The sequence below is a fragment of the Lathyrus oleraceus genome, chromosome 6 (genome assembly GCF_024323335.1).
Source record: "Lathyrus oleraceus cultivar Zhongwan6 chromosome 6, CAAS_Psat_ZW6_1.0, whole genome shotgun sequence".
In the NCBI taxonomy this organism is placed as follows: domain Eukaryota; kingdom Viridiplantae; phylum Streptophyta; class Magnoliopsida; order Fabales; family Fabaceae; genus Lathyrus; species Lathyrus oleraceus.
In genome coordinates this window covers 75,323,021-75,342,030 of record NC_066584.1, presented here as the reverse complement: position 1 = coordinate 75,342,030, position 19,010 = coordinate 75,323,021, and the positions used below count along the sequence as shown (strand labels likewise).

Here is a 19,010-nt window from a genome sequence, read left to right as displayed (position 1 = left end):
CTGTGTCTTTGTACCAGAAGGACAAAACTAGGTGTTCTTCCATTCTAGGGTAATATAGTAGCAGATGTCGTGACAACTGTGAAAGCGTGCTTTAGTACAGGGTTTTAATTTGTATAACTGTCTTGCTGTATTAGTTACAATGTTGGATCAGATGTCATGACTTGAAGTAGAACATTTGAATTCTGACTACGCCAGAATTTCATAGACCACATTGACTTAAGTTGTACTTTTGTCCACATACATGGACGTGTCAACTAGGAACAAGAGGTAACACCTAAATGCACATTGTCGGTAGTACTCGACTTGCAAATCATCATCGTTGACATCCACAACCATCTGTAAGTGGTCTTTATAAGGTCTCCCAAGAATTTAAATCTAACATGAGCACCTCTGGTGTCAACTACTTCCTTCTTGGCATCAGTTAGGTCAGCTTCCAAATAGATAATCATCATCTCTATGACTTTGTCTCAATCGAGCTTGGAATGGTCTAGCAATTTTCCCCTAATGGGAAGATGGAGAAGGATGAGACGTCATTCATCTCGCCAATAGGAAGGTAGAAATATGATGTCTCTGAATATCATGTCTCTGGAAATGTTGTTTGCATGCCATAGTTTACGATCTTGTATCCAACAACACATAAACCAGCAAGCCTAGAGAAGCATAGAACATTTTGGAACCAATCATCTTCATTTTGTTCTAGTTCCAAAATCTTCCTTCCAGGGTTACGGATTTTAAACATGGACGCTCCTACAAAAATAAATATAGCAACATCAATCGCGATTAAATTAGTATAAAATATATGTAATGCAAAAGTAAATAAATATACATCTCATTTTCAGACATACCTAGCAGCATGGTCTCCATAAAGATGAAGTAAGGAGGTGTCATATGAGTCTCCCAGATAACTATCTACAGGAGCATTTGCATCAATAGTGGATTCCACCTGATTGACTTCATAAGCTTTTAGGGCTTCATGGGCTTCATAAGCAGATGTCATGTGACCCTGTGAAATAGATGCTTGAGACAAACGACTTCAGGAAGTAGATGATTGTGAACCTCGACCTTGTGAAGTCAACATTTCTCAGTCAAACGAGGTAGCATCGACTCGTGGCCTCGTGGGTCCGACTCTGGCCTTCTCACGTCGTACGAACGCGAGTTGGGACACACAACAAGCCTCAATATGTCTTGGTTGTTTTAGCCATTATACCTGTAATAAAACTAGAAAATTATATCAAAATGCAGTCAAAGCAAAATCCGAAGATGCATCTCCGTAAACTAGTTTAAACAAAATTTGAAGAAGCATCTCCGAATAAACTCGTGAGTTCCAGAAATGGAAGAAACCCCACTGATGCCTTAAGCTCCAACCAATTGGGAATGGATGTCTATACCTGCTACCTATTTTGAATATAACTACTACCTAATTCCTTTTAAACAACCTATTTTACCTAATACATTCATCATATCTCAACAAAAAAAAAAATGAAATGAGAAGCTTACTGAATGAGAGTTATGGATGGAAAATTTGAATTAAGTGAGTGGAATGACCTGAGATTGAATGTGAGATTGAATGTAGTGAAGTATAAGTATTGTTAACCTTGAAAAATGAACTTGAAGAAACTTGCTGACTCAAATGGAGTTTTAGTGAGTTTGCAACCAACGAAGAAGGAATGGTGAAGGGTATGGTGCAGTTATATGAATTAAACACGCCCGGAGATGCATCTTCGTAAAAGACAATGAGTTCTAAAATAAAGATTGTTACAAAGATGTATCTTCGTAAAACACAATGAATTTTGAATTAAAGATTGTTATAAAGATGTATCTCCATACTCACTCTAATATTATTACAAAGATGAATCTTCAAACTAAATTTTAGCAAAATAAGAATCTTTAAATCCTATGGACAATTGTCACTTTCTCACTATGGTGGAACCACGGGGTGAAGAGGGTACTCCCCTTCAATTTAATCATAATAGATGGTAAATTAGATGTTATAATTGGTGGATTTGATAGAGAATAACAACAATAGTGAGATCGAGATTACAAATGATGAATCTTGACTTTAAAAGAGCTCTCCATGATTAAGGGTTAGCAAGGAATATTGACTTCGGATAAATTTTTATGATGGAACAAGGGTTAAGATTTTTGGAGAAGAAACTCGTGTATAAACTTTAGGTGAACAAAGCCGAATCCATTAAAACCCCTTGTAGAATACCCTAGTCATACTACTTTTGCGCGCACACATGTCATCAACGCCACACACGAAGTGTGAATAACAGATGACTAAAAACACTAATATTTCTTTAAAAAAACACTAATTTCGCGTATGCGGTCTTTGGACTTTGCAAACACGAAGAAATTTGATGCTTCCTTCCAAATTAAGGCACCTTATGATGTTAATCTAATCAGTAACTCTAGAGATTGTAAGGATCAATCTACATAGAGAGAAAGGTACAAAGGTATACAAAACCAAGGTGTTACAAACACCAATCCAAAAGACTCCTAAACATCTAAGGACACTTTCAATCTATCAAGATTCCTAAGCATGGTGCTTCAGATAAACACGAATAGCAAATATGCATTGAGCATATTGTGTGCATGTGTGTTAGTGGAACTAATCAAACAAAACCGAAACAGGTAATGAAGATTAAGAGTTAGTTAAAGGAAAGAAGAGGTAGTAATAATCAACAACAAAAGTCATTACTTAGATACATATCATATCATATCATCACAGAAAATAACTTCAGTACTTTTCTACAATCCATAATTCATCATCATTCCAACCAATTTAAAGGGACAAACCAGACTCTTCATCCTCATCAAGACCTGAAGCATAAATAAAATAGAGAGCCCAAATAAGACCAAACACGCCAAAAAGAATCCAACCAAGAAGATTGTTGCTGAGTCCAAATGGAAGACCAGTTCCTTCAGTACTCATTCTATCATCCACTAGTGCTATGGCTGCTGGGCTTGACATGGCTGCAGCACATGCAGCTGATAACAAAGACGCTGTCATTCCCATCTTTGAGCTGCTTTCGTTCACAGATGAAGGCTTTCCTTCCACTGAACACCTCACTCTTCCAACCTTAGCCATTGTTGGTAATCCTATATAAAATAATTGAAAGTTTGTTTGTTTGTTTATTCATCAACCAAAATAATTCAAAACTGAACAATAAATTAAGAAGAACAACATACCAAGAACAGGAGAGGATGAGATTGTAAGTGGTCGCTTCTGTGCAAGACATGCACGGGAGATTGATGCGGTTGTGGTGGTAGCTGAGATGGTTGCCATTTTTATGTTTTGTTTGACTAAGTGTGGATGATTATGGAGTGAAGTGAAAGAGTATAATGAAGGTACTTCGAAGTTTTGGTGAAGTTTGTGAAAATTAATAATAATATCAGTGCAAAGGTAGACCATGTACCACAAAACAAGGATAGATTCGATGCTCATGGTTGGATTTCTTATCTGTATCAATCCAATAACCTTTTCCCACGTGTCATGTAATCCATTTGATGGCCAATATTTCCTCACGTAATAATAAGTCTAAGCTTCTTCGTTGCTTAATAAAATTAATAATCAGATTAATAGATGATAGTGAGTTATGAGATTATATTAAGAAAAAAAGTGAATTTTGAGTAAAATCGGATATCAACTGCACAACTGTAGAAATTAATTACTCAAAAGCTGAAAAATTACAGTTTTTTGTGTGGGTATTCCCTCTAGTAAGATTTGGTCATTAACCTCTAATTCCTAGGATTCAAATTCAAACTTAAAAGCAAAGTTTATAAACCTAACCAAACAATTCACTTGGTTGAATTGTGAATTGACACTGTCTATGGTTCAGTGTTGTCGATGGCAGTCATGTCGAAGAGGCAAAATCCCGTCATATCGGATGCTTTGTTACGCCATTATAACGGATTATGACGGAAAAACCCAATATCAACCGATATTTACCATTGCGACAAATTTACATAACTGTCATATATATCTATCACTGTGGTGACTGCTGTTTGATAACACTGCTATGGTTCAATCATGGTTTCATTTTAGTTAATTCAGTTTAAAGTTGCTGAACTATGACCCGAAATTCTCACTAGTTCAATTGATCTTGGGTACTAGAAATATTAGACAATGGCCTTTCCTTTCCACTATGTAAAGATTATGTTGAACAAGCAATTATGTTGAGTATAGACTCACAAGAACCATTAGCATCAGTGTCTACTAACACACTCCTCACTGATCCTTATGACTATAAATTAGACCAACATTTTCCGGATGCGTTGACAGCTATACAACAAGAATTGCAAAAAGAATAAAGTGAATCAAGATTAATGTGCAACCAGACTTGTCAACAATAGTAGTCAGGTCGAGAAGGAAAGATTCGAATTTTGAACTACGCCTGAAGATTGCACTGTTGCAGAAAAGGGTGGTCAAAATTCAAAAATTTGGTCCAATAACTTTTATATCTGCCCATTGCAATATCTAACCATGGCTTCCTAATACCATCATAGTGTATAACGGCAGCTTGCTCAATCTCATTTCGATCGACGCCTGAGTTATGACCAAGGCCAAGAACGTGCCATTGTCTGTCCAACATCTCCGTCTTGTTATAGAAGGTGAGCCAACCTAATGGAAGACGTCCATTGTTCCGATTCCACAATGGCTTCTCAGAACCCTGCAAACATTCACCCCAACAACTACCTTAGATTATCAATGCATTATGATTTATATCTGATAAAAAATTGGGAAAGAGAACAAATAAACTGCTCAAACAACTAAAGTACTAAAAGTAAAGACCTTTTCTAACCATACCATTTGTGAATATTTGTGATAAACAGCCGTTAAATTATGTCTCCTCCATTGTTGCAAATCAAAAAAATTCATCCCAAACGCCCATGTGCAAGAATTGTCATCAAAACTCTCTCTAATTAGTGGATCTGAGAAGTTTACAAATGCATCAATCCTATGAAATGGGGTTTTTCCTTCCTGACAAGTTCCAACTGCTCCAATAACATTTCCCTTCATATTGGCATTCCATAGTCCACTGAGATCTTGTTGAACCACCACATCATGATCAAAGATCACAATGTTATTCAGGGTAGGGAAAATGTCTGGCAGGTAGAAAAGCAAGTAGATCAATTCAGATGTGTATCTTGGATCGCTGTTATTATTTTTACCGAAGGTATTGTATTTGGACAACCATTCAAAGTTTTCTGTGCTCTGTACATGGACCGTGGCTTTGCCAGGAGGGTTTAAAAAGAACCACATTGAGATCGCTGGCAAGTTTAGTGAATCGGTCACTATATGGAAAACAAGTTTATCTGGTTCCTGCACTTAAAAAGTCACTATCAAGCTTTCTTGCCATTATATTCGAACTTAATAATCGACATCAAGTCAAAAATAAGAACTGATATAGGTTTAGGAATAATGAAAAACGAGAAAGACAACAAACAATAACGCTGAGTATACTATTGATTAAAAGGATGTAATTGTGTTACAATACCTTGATCTATACTTATATTTATACTAATACATAATCAGGCCTAGTATTGCTTGTACAAGCCCCAGCCCAAATGGAAATATAACAAAATCAGGATCTGGCCACTAAGTTTGCGTCTACAATTAAATGATTAACTGATTTCAATGTACGTTTAAAAGATTTTAGAAGATAACCTAAAGATGTCTTACATATACTTAAACAAGAACATCATCGCAGGTTCCCAAAATAAATTATCACTGTGTCGAAAACTGTGAAAAAACTGCTTATTAGGGGCTTATACAGTTTTCATCTCTTTCATTTTGTATATGCTGCAACAGCTGGTGGTGAGGCTATAAGGCAGGCATTTTGAAGGAGTATCGATTTTAGCAAACATGTTCTATCATGAAGGATTATATATAAAGCACTTACTGTTTACGCTAGTTGGTTTTGTAGCAAGTGCAGAACCCCATGCTGCAACTAATGACTGTTTTATGTAGCTGGGTCAAATTCAAATTGCGCTTAAAATATCCAAAAATGGAATGCACAGTATTGTACTGCTAAGACTCAAGGAAGGATTATATGAGAAGAATATAGTGAAGCAAAACAAGCCATTTTGGTCAATAAGGAATGGAAGAGATTTGACAAACATCAACAGTCCAAATAATCACTAAGGGGCTAAGTTTATGCTTCTCTACATTGAAATAATTTGATAACTAAACCTATTGCAATTTGTTGTTTTTTCCTTTTCTCTTTTTCAGCAGTTGAATTAGGAGTTACAACTAATGCATTTGCTGAAAAGTAAAAGTAACGAATGGCAGTGTGAAAAAGGAGCAATCTAGTGCTACAAGGCTTGCAAAAAAATTGTTGCAGAAGAAAAAAAGGTATTTACCCTGGTAGTAGAGACAGTAGAGTTTACAACAACTGCACATGCCAGAACATTGTCGGAGAAGACAGCATAATGATAAAGATCTGGAAGATGAATCTTATTTTCATTTGGAAGCTGTCTCTCCTCAGGTCTCAGGGAAAAATATTCAGCAGTCAGCCTCATAGAAAGACAGTGAAAGTTTTTCTGGGCAGTCCTTACAGCAAGATGAACAAGATATGTTGCTTGGCTTCTCTGAAAACGAACTTGCTCTTCAGTTTTGCGCTTCACTGCTTGAAGCTTAGAAACCATAGAGCAGTCTGAGAAAGCACGGCTGACAATAGATAGTGAGGCTTCCATGTGTCTCATTGCCTGCAAAACACTGTGAAACCTCGCTTGTTTTCATATTGAAAAATACTGACAATTTCAGGATTCAAGTCACATCAAATTTCTACATGAAAATGCTTTCCACATGGATATTGTTTCACTGGGTCTGGAAGATTAGCCATGCTATACTCATTTGTTTCTCACTCAGAATAATTTGAACTCGAGAAACAAATAAATAAATAATAATAAAAATCATGTTTTGGTCCCTCCCTGTTTACTTTGTCAAAACATTGTGTTTTGTTTTCATTTTCTAAAATACGTGCTCATTTTAACTCCCGGTTCCTTTTGAAATTTCAAGATTGTGTTTGTTAAGTACATTTTTCTGAATTAGATGCAAGCACAGAACTACATGAAAAACTTGAAAAACTTTACCTCCTTGACAAATCTAAATCCCGGGTGACTCCTTCTACTCCTCGTTCCATCTCTTTCATTCGCAGCTCCAGCTCCTTCAAGTGTGAGTTGCTGCTTGGCGGCGCAAACTTCAAGTATACTTTAGCCATTAAAATTTGATCCTTAATCTCTTGAACCTTCTGATTTTTCACTTCACGAGAGGGAGGATTTAAAATATGATGGCGGTCTTCTTGTCGACGTGATGGCCTATTTGTCAGTGTAATATTCTCCTTTGACATTCTATACGGAACAGCATGTACATTTATATTTTCATCCGCGGAGGATGAATCTTTTTTCCGAGCATCCCCGTCTTGTCTTTCGTCATGGCTGAATCCTGAAACTTGATAAAGATGCAAATTTCACAGTCTTTATTACTCGAGGGGAATTATGAAAAGCTCAAAAGATTAACAGTTCAACATAAACCTACATGGCTACATATACCAACCATTTCTTTCCAATGCTGCAATTCTAGATTCTTCAGCATCATTATTCTTTTCTGAATCGTAACTAATTGTTGAAACAACATTTTTTTCTTTATAACCAACTAGATTTTGCTCTTTAAATTCTTCAGCACCTCCCTGAATCTAAAAAGGAAAAAAGGCCCAAATCACAATCATAACATTAAAATATTAATTTTTCATCATTGGGAAGGGAAAACAAACAACTCAAGGCAACAATGAATTTTTTTAATCAAATCTCCCATTACCTGTTCTACAACATTTAACTTCGAACTGTCTGTTCTGGATGTCTGCAATAAAAAAAATTAAACAAATTCAATTTCCACAGTTGGGGATAATAACCTATGATTTCGGATTACCTTTAAAAAAAATCCATAATTAAGCCATGTGGGGATGAAAAAACTTAATATTTTTATAAACTACTTATGTATAAGCTACTTATATAACAAAGGATAAAATATAGTATAATTATTTTCATATAAGCTATAAGGTGTTCTTATAAACTATCGAGTGTTGTGGATGGCGGAGAGCCAAAATCCCACCATACCGGCCACTTTGCGGCGCCGTTATAGCAGATATTTACCATTGCGGCGAGCCCAAAAACCGTCATGTATATATGTCATAGCAGCCATGGCACCGCTATTTGATAACACTAAAGCTATCATAAAAAAACTTATGGAAATAAGCTAAAAAGAGCCTATGGACATGTTATAAGTATTTTTCATAAGCTCTCCCTAACATCTCAGAGGTGTTTATGCCGGTATAGATCTCAATGAGAGTAAATGCAGATGTTTCTCAACTCATGTGATAGATGATTATTTAAATTAAAAGCTTCATAACCATTGCAAGATTATTTGACTACGATTGATTCTTGGAAGAAGTTTAACCAATACTGACACGTCGACACCAATACTGACACGTCGACACCGATAATAATTTTAAAAAAATGAATAAACTAAATTAATCACAAGTGAATGTCGTTGAACACAGACTTTTTTCAGAGTCGTCGGTGCTACAGAGAGTAAACATGAATAATTCCCAAGTATTTAGATTATACAACATCTAAAACCAGAAAAAGCACAAAAAATTCCATTGACCTGAAAACTCACCGACACTAGAACACACTAGTTAAAAAAAAACGTTTCATTCAGGGTGAAGTAGAATCCCATTTGAATAAACAAAAAAGGATAGTTAAGGGATTCTTACAACACGATACAAATCTTGAAGAAACTCTCTTCTCCCTGAAACAACACGATACAGAAAAAACTGAAGTCAAAACAAGTACTGAAAAAAGCGGAATTACACGAAGTAATAAGAAAATAAAAAATTACCGAGGAAAATGAGGGGAGCAACAACGGAAAGAGAGAGGAGAGAGAGAATAATGATCCTTTGGCGTTGACGAATTTGCTTCATGAGGTTGATAATGGAAGTGTGGGAAGCAAGTGCATTTCGAAGATTCAGATCCGAAAGTGTGGATTCAATTCAATGCTTTGATCTGAACGATCTTGAACTTGTTCGTTCTTGTTTATTTTCAATTTTTGTTCTTTGCGTGTTCTTGGTAGCACGAGAGTGTGTATACTAAGCGAAGACTAGAGAGTATTTTTGTCTTGTGACTTATCTTTCGCGTTGCAGATACATGGTGACTACTGCACGTGCTACGGAGGCGCGTCACGGGAATGGTTGCAATTTAATCGGAAATATGGTATATGGATATATAATAAATATATAATATACAGTAGGTGAGTAATTTATTTGATGTGGAAACCATGATGATAGTGTTTTCCCCTTCATTGTTATTTATATCCCTCTTTTATTATACTTTCTCCATTTTTTATTATAAATTATTTTTTATTTTTTACTGTTAAGAAATATAATAATTATGGTATAAAAAAAATTACGAAGAATTTTATAAAATTATCATTCATTATTATTGAAAAAATAAATTATAATTGAAAAAAAAGAATAATAAATATTTAATCATCTTTTATTAAAGTGGATTAATTAACTCATCTTTTTCATAAATATTTTATTTATAATAAAATATATTAAATAAAATTTATGCAATGCTAATCAATCGATAAATTAAAAATAAAAACTATTAAATATTTTATTAAATAAATCATTCATGAAATGCAAATCATTTGAAATAATATAAGAGGTAATTTTTATCAAATTGTAGTAATTGTTTGATAAATACTTTATAATTATAGTAATTTTAAATATTTAAATTAATAATTTTTAATTTATTTTAAGATCATTTAAATTAAAAATTAAATAAATATTTATTTATTTTTATTTATTATATTTGAAATCAAAATAATTCATCTGAAGTTCTTATTGGAAGGAGTTAAAAATATCAATGTAATATAGTGTAAAAAATACATGTAAATAAATCGAAAATAATATAGTCCTTGAAATTCAATTGAGATTCTATAAATGATGAGTTTGTCAAAAACATTCAAAATGATTTTCATTGACCCATTTTAATCTCTCTTCAATTGTCTCTCTAAAAAAAGTCATTTATAACTTTCTCTATTTTGTATAAATAGTATAAATACAAATTTCACATTCACTTCAAATGGTATAAACTACAAAGAAAATTTAAGAGAGTTTTGAGTTAGTCGGACGGATCATTTTAGTCTTTTGCAAATACAATTAATATACTTATTTTATCAAAAAAATTATTTAATTCTTAATATATTTATTAATAATATAAAATTTATAATTTTGTACATTCACATAATCTCATTTTTGGAGTTTAAAAACAATAACAATAAAAAAATTCTAACTCATTATTTGCTTTTATTATTTATATATCTTACAAACAGAGATGACGGAGCCAAAATTTTGAGTAGTGAGGTCAATATAAATATAATATTTTATTTTCAAAAATATAAATATAAATTATAATTGTTCTCTACGATTTTTCATGTTCTGAAAATGTTGAATGATTTTCTCATTTTTAACATCAACAAAAATATCACTCTCAACGTAAGTAACTAAGCAATCATTTAACCAATCATCATCCATGCGATTTCACATTCGATTCTTGATAATATTCATAGCAGAGAAAGCTTTTTCAGCTGTTGCAGTTGCCACCGGTAATATCAGAGATAACTTTAAAAGCAAATATACCAACGGGTGCATAACATGTTTTTTGGTCTCTACGAGCTTGATAGAAAGATCACCAATCCCCTCTAATTCTGAAAATTCACTGTTAGAGCATACACCTAAGAAATGGTTTTCAAGCTAACAATCTAGTGTCAATAGTTCAACTTGAGAAAACTCTGAAGGATAAAATTGAGCTAAACGACTCAACCTCTCCTTAGAAAATGCAGAAAATGAATCTCTTGGACTTAAACAAACTACACAAGGGAGCAACTCAGTGTTCACTTCTGTAAAATGATTGTTCAACTCTTGAAATTGTCGATCAATCACTTCATAAAACAATTCAACTTGAAAATGGTGTAAATTAGATACTTTCTCCATTTTTCTCTTTGACTTTTTTTGTGTTAGTTGAAAAGTGTCATCCATATCTAGAATGTCAATATCATTATGCTCACAAAATAATGAAACATCATTCAACAAAGAATCTCAATCATTATCTATTATAGCTTTTAGCCTTATTTTAGACACTTTTACTAACTTCATAGTATTTACAATATCTTGATCACTTTTTTGTAATGCTTGAGACAAATCATGTGTAATTCCTAAAACTATTTTCATCAAGTGCAAGATGAAAATAAATTCAAAAGATTGCATATAATTCATCAGCATTAGTGCTTCACCTTTTTTATCTAAATTTGTTCCATCTTCCTCAACCATTTCTAGCACATCAATCATAGAAGAGAATAGAGAAATTATACTAAGTAATGTACCATAATGTGAGCTCCATCTTGTTCCCCCCGCCTTCTTAATTGTCATTTCTTGATTCAAACCACGTCCTTTAGAGATTTCTCCGTGTTCCAATGCTTATTTCACCTTTGTAGCTTGACTTTCACGAAGAATATCTCGACGCTTACATGATGCTATAACAACATTATACAAATTAGCAACCAAATTAAAAAATAAAGCAATTTTAGAATGTTTTTTTGTTAATGTCACAAGAGTTAATTGGAGTTGATGGGCAAAACAATGAATAAAAAATGTAGAACAGTTCTCTTTTAAAATCAAGCTTTTTAGACCATTGTATTCACCCTGCATATTACTTGCTCCGTCATAGCCTTGTCCACGTATCCTTGACAAACTTAATCCATATTTTGCAAATAATGACTTCAAACCCGATTTCAATGTTAGAGCACTAGTATTTGAAACATGAACAACACTAAGAAACACTCAATAACTTTTCCTTCATTATTTACATAACGTATAACCACAACCATTTGCTCCTTCACTGAGATATCACGAGATTCATCAATTAAAATAATAAATAAATCATCTCCAAGATATCCAGTATAACTTGAGTAGTGACCGTTGCAGCAGCTTTAACAATATCCTTTTGAATATCAGGAGATGTTAACTTAAGATTTCCACAACAATTTTTCCAAATTTTATAAATATCTTCATTATGGTTAACAAGAAAACTCATAAGTTCAAGAAAATTCCCCTTATTTCTGGGTGAAATTGACTCATCATTACCACGAAAAGCTAAACCTTGTGCTAATAAATATCGAATGCAATCAATTATACCTATCAAATGAATTCGATAGTCCTCTTTAACTTGATTGGATTGTTTACATAAGACACCTTCAATGTGTTGCTTTTGTTTCATTAGAGCTTGACAATTTCTCCATGCTTGATTATGAAAGTTATTTACATCTCCAAGATGAACTTGAAACCTTTCACTTTTTTTCCAATTTATAAAGCTTTCTGTTATAAAGGCATCACTGTAACCTTTATATTCTTCAAGATGTTACCTCATAAGATAACAACATAAGCAATATGCAGCCTCCTCACTTTGACTATATCCTAACTAACTACCATATTTTAAATACAATCCGAATTAAACTTATCAAAGGTATCACCAAATTTTCTTGTGGAAAAATAATTTCTTTTGGTTGAGAATGACCCTTTTGCAAATAATATCTTCTAATTTCATCTCTATCACTTGGATGATAATCTGATATTTTTGGCCTTAAATCGGGATCGTTAGAAAGTTTTTCCAATTCAATCTCCAAAAATCTTTTTTTCATGGGAGGACCCAGTTTGGGACTTCGACGTTCATTAGGTGTTTGAGGATTAAGAGTTGATGATTGTTTTGTTGATTTTCTTTTGAAATATTTTTTCATTGCTTATTACTAAAAAAACAAAAAATCACAATTAAAATCATATTCAGAAAATTCTAATAATACTATAAAATTAATACAAACACAACAATTTCAAACAAACACTATAAAACTCTAAAAATAAATTTTCTGTCATTAACACAATATCAAACTCAATAAGATAATAATATATTTTTTATTCTTATTACAATAATAAAAATAAATTATAAATTCATAAAGATTAAAATTAAAAAAATTTCCTTTTAAAAGATCAACAATGGAGAAGAAGCTAGAAACAAAGAGACACTTTGCAGTGAGAGAATAAGAAGTGAGAGAAAGAAGAATACAAAAGTGGTTTGTTTCTATTTGGAAATAGTAAAAGAGAGTTAATAGGAATATGAAAAGAAATAGGAGTTAAATTTTTTAGGTTTATCTAAAGAATTTATTTTATTTTAAATGCAGGTGGATGTGTGTGATACTCGATATCATTTTATTAAGTGGGGGTCATTATTAACTTTTCTTCCTAATTTTTAGTGCATTAAATATATTAATATATTACTTATATTATTAAATATTAATCAACCATGAATATGGTGGGGGCATTGACCCATCCTTTCTTCTTAATACCTCCATCCCTGTTTACAAATTTACATTTAGGGGTTCTAATTCCGTCACTTCCAACCATAACCACAAGATTCCATTCACACTAAAAAAAATGTTTGTAGTCACGTGATATTCACGTCACAACGTGAAAAATCACTTCACAACACGTTTTTAGCGACGTGAACTTTCACGCAGCACGAGCACATGTGACAACTTTATTGTCTCATCAAAATCACGTCGCAACTTTGCCACGTGAAAATCACATCGCAACAGTTTTTTCCAACTTTATTTGCTGAAATTCAGCAATAGCAAAGATGACAGAAAAGGTGACAGTGATTTGCGACGTGATTTTCACGTGACAAAGTTGTGAAGTGAAAATCATCACAAAGTTGTGAAGTGAAAATCACGTCACAAAATGATTTTTTTAAAAAATAAAAAACTATAATCATTGTTTTATGTTTTAATATATACTAAAATTAATAATATTTTTTTTAAATATAAATAAATATAAACAAATACAAAATTAGTAATTTTTTGTTTTTTGTTTTTTAAATATAAATTAATGATAAAATTTTAAATAATAAGTTTATAATATACTAAAATAAATAATTAATATCTTACAAAAATTAAAATTTAAAATTTAAGTAAAATAAATCATATGGATCATTGGGATCGAGAAACTCGTCAAAGTTAATATTATCGTCGTCCATCTGTTCTTGACCACCAACAAACTCCTTCATTTCCACCAAACGCTTGATTACCACTCCCTCGTGATTGGATAAATTGTCCCATTGTCCCATCATCTTCCCCATATCAACTTGCATCTTCGTCGTTGTCTCTATTTGACGTTCTTGCACCTCCATTTGGGCATTTAGCATCGCCTCACGTTGCGACGACTCGAATCTCGTCTCTATTAGCCCAAATTATCTTACTTTTTAGCATTTAGTGTGTTAATTATGGTGGATATGACGTGCATCTCTAACTCTTTGAAATAAAGTTATATCCTTTTTTCTCAAGTTGCCGACCAATGATCCAGCACCAAAAAAACTCTAACTCTTTGAAATAAAGTCATATCCCCTTTTCTCAAGCTGCCGACCAAAGATCCAGCACCAAAAAAACACCCATTAGGTCCCTTTCCTCCATTTACTAAACCCCAAATATAAAAATCCATACGTAAAAATCCACACGTGGATTAAGCGGCTCGGAACCTCTTGGAGTATATTGAGGATTTTCAACCGGAAATTGTGTGAGCAATGTCTGATAGAGAGAATGACTGAAATATTTCGGTCCAACTTAATGATGTCATCCACTCTTAAAGCCGACCCACAAATGCCCACGTGATAAACCCTTTAACTCCTTCAAAATTTGGTTTAACTCTGCATCTTCCTAGATACAACCTATCGTACATCTAACTTCGATAATATTTCATACTGCACATTTATACAATCATTGCCTTTTTAATCACAAATATGATTTTAATATATCAACCCATTTCAAAGTTTTTGATAAAACATTAACTACAAGTATTAACTAACTTAATATAAACATAAACTTATATTAACTAGAAACTATTTTTCATACAAACAAATTTTCTAATATTTTATAATTATTCTTAATATATATAACTATAAATAAATTTCATACTATTTTTTTATTTTATAAATTTATATAATAAATTCTTTAAGATAAACATAAATATGTTGTTTTTGTTTTAACTAAACATTTAATAAATATATAATAATTTATTTATTTTAATAAATAAGTACTATGTTCTATTTTTAAAAATATATGTATAATAAACATATAATACATATAATTAATAACCATATATTCTTCTTCTTTTTTGAAAAAAGTTGTTATGTTTAAAAAAACTATTTCACGCCATTTTGTTTTTAATTAACATATTATTCTTTTAATATATATAAAATATAACTATATTCTATTCTATTTTGTTTTGAATATACATATATAATATATTATATTTTTAATAAATATTTTGTTTTAAAAAATTATTATTCTGTTTTTAAAAATATATATATAATATATTCTAGTTTTAATATTTTGTTTATATAATATATTCTTTTTTTTTTTTTAAAGTTGTAACGTGATTATCGAGTCACAACATTTTGTTTAAATTTGTTTTTAATCTTTCCCATGTGAATGCAACCGTGTCAATTTTTTAATAATAAAAATATGTAACGGCTTGATAATCACTTTGCAACTTCCTTTTTTGCAATGTGATTTTTATGTCACTATATCACATAACTGAAGACAGTTTTTCTTGTAGTGTCATTCTCATACCTATTATTAAAATGGTTTTATGGTTAGTTTAATTATTATTATTTAAATTAAGTAATTATATTAATCAATGTTAAATATTAATTTAATATATTTTATTAAAATGATTTATGGTACACAACTCATTTATTGCCCCAATCATATAAAAATAGTACTCGCTTATAAATCCACAACTCCTTTATATAATAACAAAAATTTAATTATTCTAATTAATTTGACTGTAACAAATTATTTTAACCAAAACAAATTTTTAGAATTTTTTTTCAAAATAATCATTTTTTTTCAAAAAAAAATCGAAAATAACCAATTATTCAAAAAAGTTACTAAAATAACCAAATTTGGTAGAGGATGCGCCAGATGAAATGGTGCATCCCCAATGCTTAAAGAGGAGGTGCCAATAGCATTGGCGCATGCATTGGGCTCCTCATGAGGAGGCGCCAATGCTAGTGGCGCCTACATTGGGCCTCATGAGGAGGCGCCAATGCTAGTGGCGCCTAGGTTCATTTGGTTGGTGTATGCGCCAATTCATCTGGCGCATACACCCCCTCTTATTTATTTTTATTTAAATTTTTTAGTTTTTTTTAATGTTTTTTATTTTTTTATTTTTTTTTTATTTTTAATATTTAATTTTTATTATTTAATAAATAAGAAATAGTAATGAAAAAAAATAAATTCATTGAAGATGTAATAATTTGTTACATTGGACTGACAATAAACTAATGACCGATCCGATTATAACGTCCCCCAGTTCCATATCCCGGTGCGTTAGTTTGTCTCCAAGGTCTCCCACGATTTTTCTTGAGGTGTTTGTGGTCTTTGGGTGCTGACCTGATCGAGCGATGATTGGTTGAAAGGTCCGACGGAAGTTCCAGTGGTATTTGACAGATGTGTCATCATTTGCTCCCAATATTCGGAGGGGCTTTGGCCAACGACGCTTACGAAATGGAGTTTGGGGCCCATGTCATCATAGTTAGGGCGTTGGGGTTGGGTGAATTGGGGATGGTATAGTTGCCCAAATTGGGCCATTGAGTCGTTTTGGAAACGAAGCAATGGTTCATGGGGCGTATTATAGTTAAACAATGGTTGGGTGTTCATTGGTGGGGGGCTACGATGAAGTGACCCATATGAATTATCTGGGCTGTAGACGGTTGTGGATGCGGGGTTTGATTCTTGGTTTTGAGTTTGGGTGGGTGGTATGAACGGGGATCCGACGTTGGATGGTTGGTTGTTGGGTGGTTGGCATGAACGGGTTGCGATGTTGGGTGTTTGATTGTTGTGTGTATGTGGTCGGTTGATGTTGTGTGGTTGGTTGTTGGGTTTGGGTGAGTTCACATTGGTGTTGGGTGGTGAATTATTGTGGGGCATACGATGACGAAGCAAGTTGGCGTGGATCCATCAAATACCGCGACTCAGATACAAATTGATGAGTTGTTACCGACCTAAACCATGCCATATATTGTTGAGTGGGTCTTGCACCATGGATGACTGGTTCGTTCAAGATGTGTTATCGTCGATTCCTCCATTGATGACACATGTCTTTTGCAAAGTCTCTTTAGTCAAAATAATCCCACTGTGCATCAACCCTTTTTTTATGCCAATTCCCTAAACACGTGGGAGATTCTGGAATTTGTTGTAGCATTCCGAATTGTAGTTTGACCCGATCACTCTGGTGCATTTCCACCATAGTGAATCGGATAATCGGTGTCTTCGTTGTCCAAACTGCAGCATCATCATGGTTCACATCATGATTTAGAACCAGATATGGCCTCCAAACAAACTGTAAAACAATACAAAACGGTTAGATGGAAAATAATTTGAGAAATATTTTTAAATTAAAATATAGTTGGGTAGGATTATTACATCGTCATGTCCAATGTGGTCCAATAGATTTCGATAGACTACAATAGCGTGTTTTGGACACCTGTTGTAGTCCATTCCCCTTACTGACCACCTAAGATAAAAAAGAAGTGAAAAATATTATTTACTGTTAATTATAATAATAAATATAATTAACTAAATGGTGAATAGTAAAGTGTTAGACTTACTTGGTTGCAAACGAGAACACGAATGAGCGCTCATTTATCGGGGCGAGCGACGACATTCTTGACCACCCCCAAGCTTGAAGCAAATACGCACATGAAAAAAAGTACATGTATTCTTTTTTGCAATTCTACACATTGCACTATATAGATGGGCCAACACAGCTGAACCTCAACTATAAGTGTTTACCTTATTAATGTTGCGTAATAAAGGTAAATACATTATACTTACAAAATTACCTGTACTTTCTGGAAACAAAAAGTTACCAAATAAAATCATAATATAACACCGAGCTTTTATTATTTTCTCATACTCGGTTGAATTGTCGGACAATACTATACTGGCATAATATTATTTTAGGTATTTTAAATTTATACCTTGCCCCATTGCTTGACCGGATGTGTCTCCCTCAGTTTCGTTGTCTAACAAAGTGGCACCCAATAATTCATTGCAAATATTGTTGTCTTGGTTAACTTGACCATTCACTACCTTTCCGTCTATACGGAGACCCAACAACATGTACACGTCCTCAAGTGTGACGGTACGCTCACCAATCGGAAGGTGAAATGTGTGGAACTCAGGTCTCCACCTCTCCAACAAAGCCATAATGAACTTGTAGTCCACCGAGTACGAAACAATGTTTAGTAGATTTCCAAATCCACATCCTCTAATATATGGTTCTATTAAAGGATCGTGGGGTACATATTCATGTACACGACATTTAAACCGCTTCGGATCCTAATAAAAAAAAAGTAAGAAAATACAATTAGAAAGCATGTGAGAGAAAGCATGTGAGGAATGTCTTCTAGGCGCATGTGAAGAAACCACATGCAAGCGAAGAGGCGCCCTTCCTCTTGGCACCTACATGTGATTCCTCACATGCAAGGAAGAGACGCCCTTCCTCTTGGCGCCTTAGTGTAAGGCAATAGGAAGGGGCGCCTAAGACCATTTTTTGTGAAGAGGCGCCCAACCTTTTGGTGCCCCAATTACTTTATGGCGCCTAGGGAATGGGCGCCTAGATGGGAATCTTAGGGCTCAGTGGGAATCTAAGGGCTCAGAGTTCAAAGATTATTTGATTCCCTAGCGCATGTGTGTTCTTGTCACCCTTTTCTCTGCATGGTTGATTCTTTCTACTGCATGCATGGTCAAGTCTGTATAGACAATGACCAAGTTATCAATGCAACGACCAAGTTAGCAATGATAAAGCTATTTATGATGTGCAGATGAACAA

The 19,010-nt window shown here is 33.2% G+C and overlaps 2 protein-coding genes across 3 annotated transcripts; both read right to left on the bottom strand.

Annotated features, from left to right (window-relative positions):
- Positions 1 to 2,678: 2,678 nt before the first annotated feature.
- On the bottom strand, positions 2,679 to 3,500 carry LOC127091850 (photosystem II reaction center W protein, chloroplastic). Its single transcript, XM_051030568.1, has 2 exons — positions 3,193 to 3,500; positions 2,679 to 3,102 (listed from the first exon to the last, which is right to left on the bottom strand). The coding sequence occupies exons 1-2, from the start codon at positions 3,446 to 3,448 to the stop codon at positions 2,786 to 2,788; spliced, it is 573 nt and encodes a 190-aa protein (XP_050886525.1). The 5' UTR covers positions 3,449 to 3,500; the 3' UTR covers positions 2,679 to 2,785.
- Positions 3,501 to 4,122: 622 nt separating this feature from the next.
- Positions 4,123 to 9,257, bottom strand: LOC127091849 (probable galacturonosyltransferase 6). Of its 2 annotated transcripts, none has more exons than XM_051030566.1 (8): positions 8,906 to 9,257; positions 8,781 to 8,815; positions 7,823 to 7,864; positions 7,562 to 7,700; positions 7,099 to 7,456; positions 6,367 to 6,721; positions 4,811 to 5,326; positions 4,123 to 4,673 (listed from the first exon to the last, which is right to left on the bottom strand). In XM_051030566.1, the coding sequence occupies exons 1-8, from the start codon at positions 8,985 to 8,987 to the stop codon at positions 4,392 to 4,394; spliced, it is 1,809 nt and encodes a 602-aa protein (XP_050886523.1). In that variant the 5' UTR covers positions 8,988 to 9,257; the 3' UTR covers positions 4,123 to 4,391. The 2 variants fall into 2 exon arrangements, with proteins under 2 accessions (XP_050886523.1, XP_050886524.1); XM_051030567.1 differs by having other exon boundaries at positions 7,099 to 7,450.
- Between the last annotated feature and the right edge of the window lie 9,753 nt (positions 9,258 to 19,010).

Coding starts and splice junctions, on each gene's coding strand:
- LOC127091849 (XM_051030566.1), bottom strand. CDS start 8,987: ATGAAGCAAATTCGTCAACGCCAAAGGATCATTATTCTCTCTCTCCTC. Junction 7,457..7,561: donor TGCAGCATTGGAAAGAAATG/GTTGGTATATGT, acceptor ATCTTTATCAAG/TTTCAGGATTCAGCCATGAC. Junction 6,722..7,098: donor GATTTAGATTTGTCAAGGAG/GTAAAGTTTTTC, acceptor GAGGTTTCACAG/TGTTTTGCAGGCAATGAGAC.
- LOC127091850 (XM_051030568.1), bottom strand. CDS start 3,448: ATGAGCATCGAATCTATCCTTGTTTTGTGGTACATGGTCTACCTTTGC. Junction 3,103..3,192: donor CTCATCCTCTCCTGTTCTTG/GTATGTTGTTCT, acceptor TATTTTATATAG/GATTACCAACAATGGCTAAG.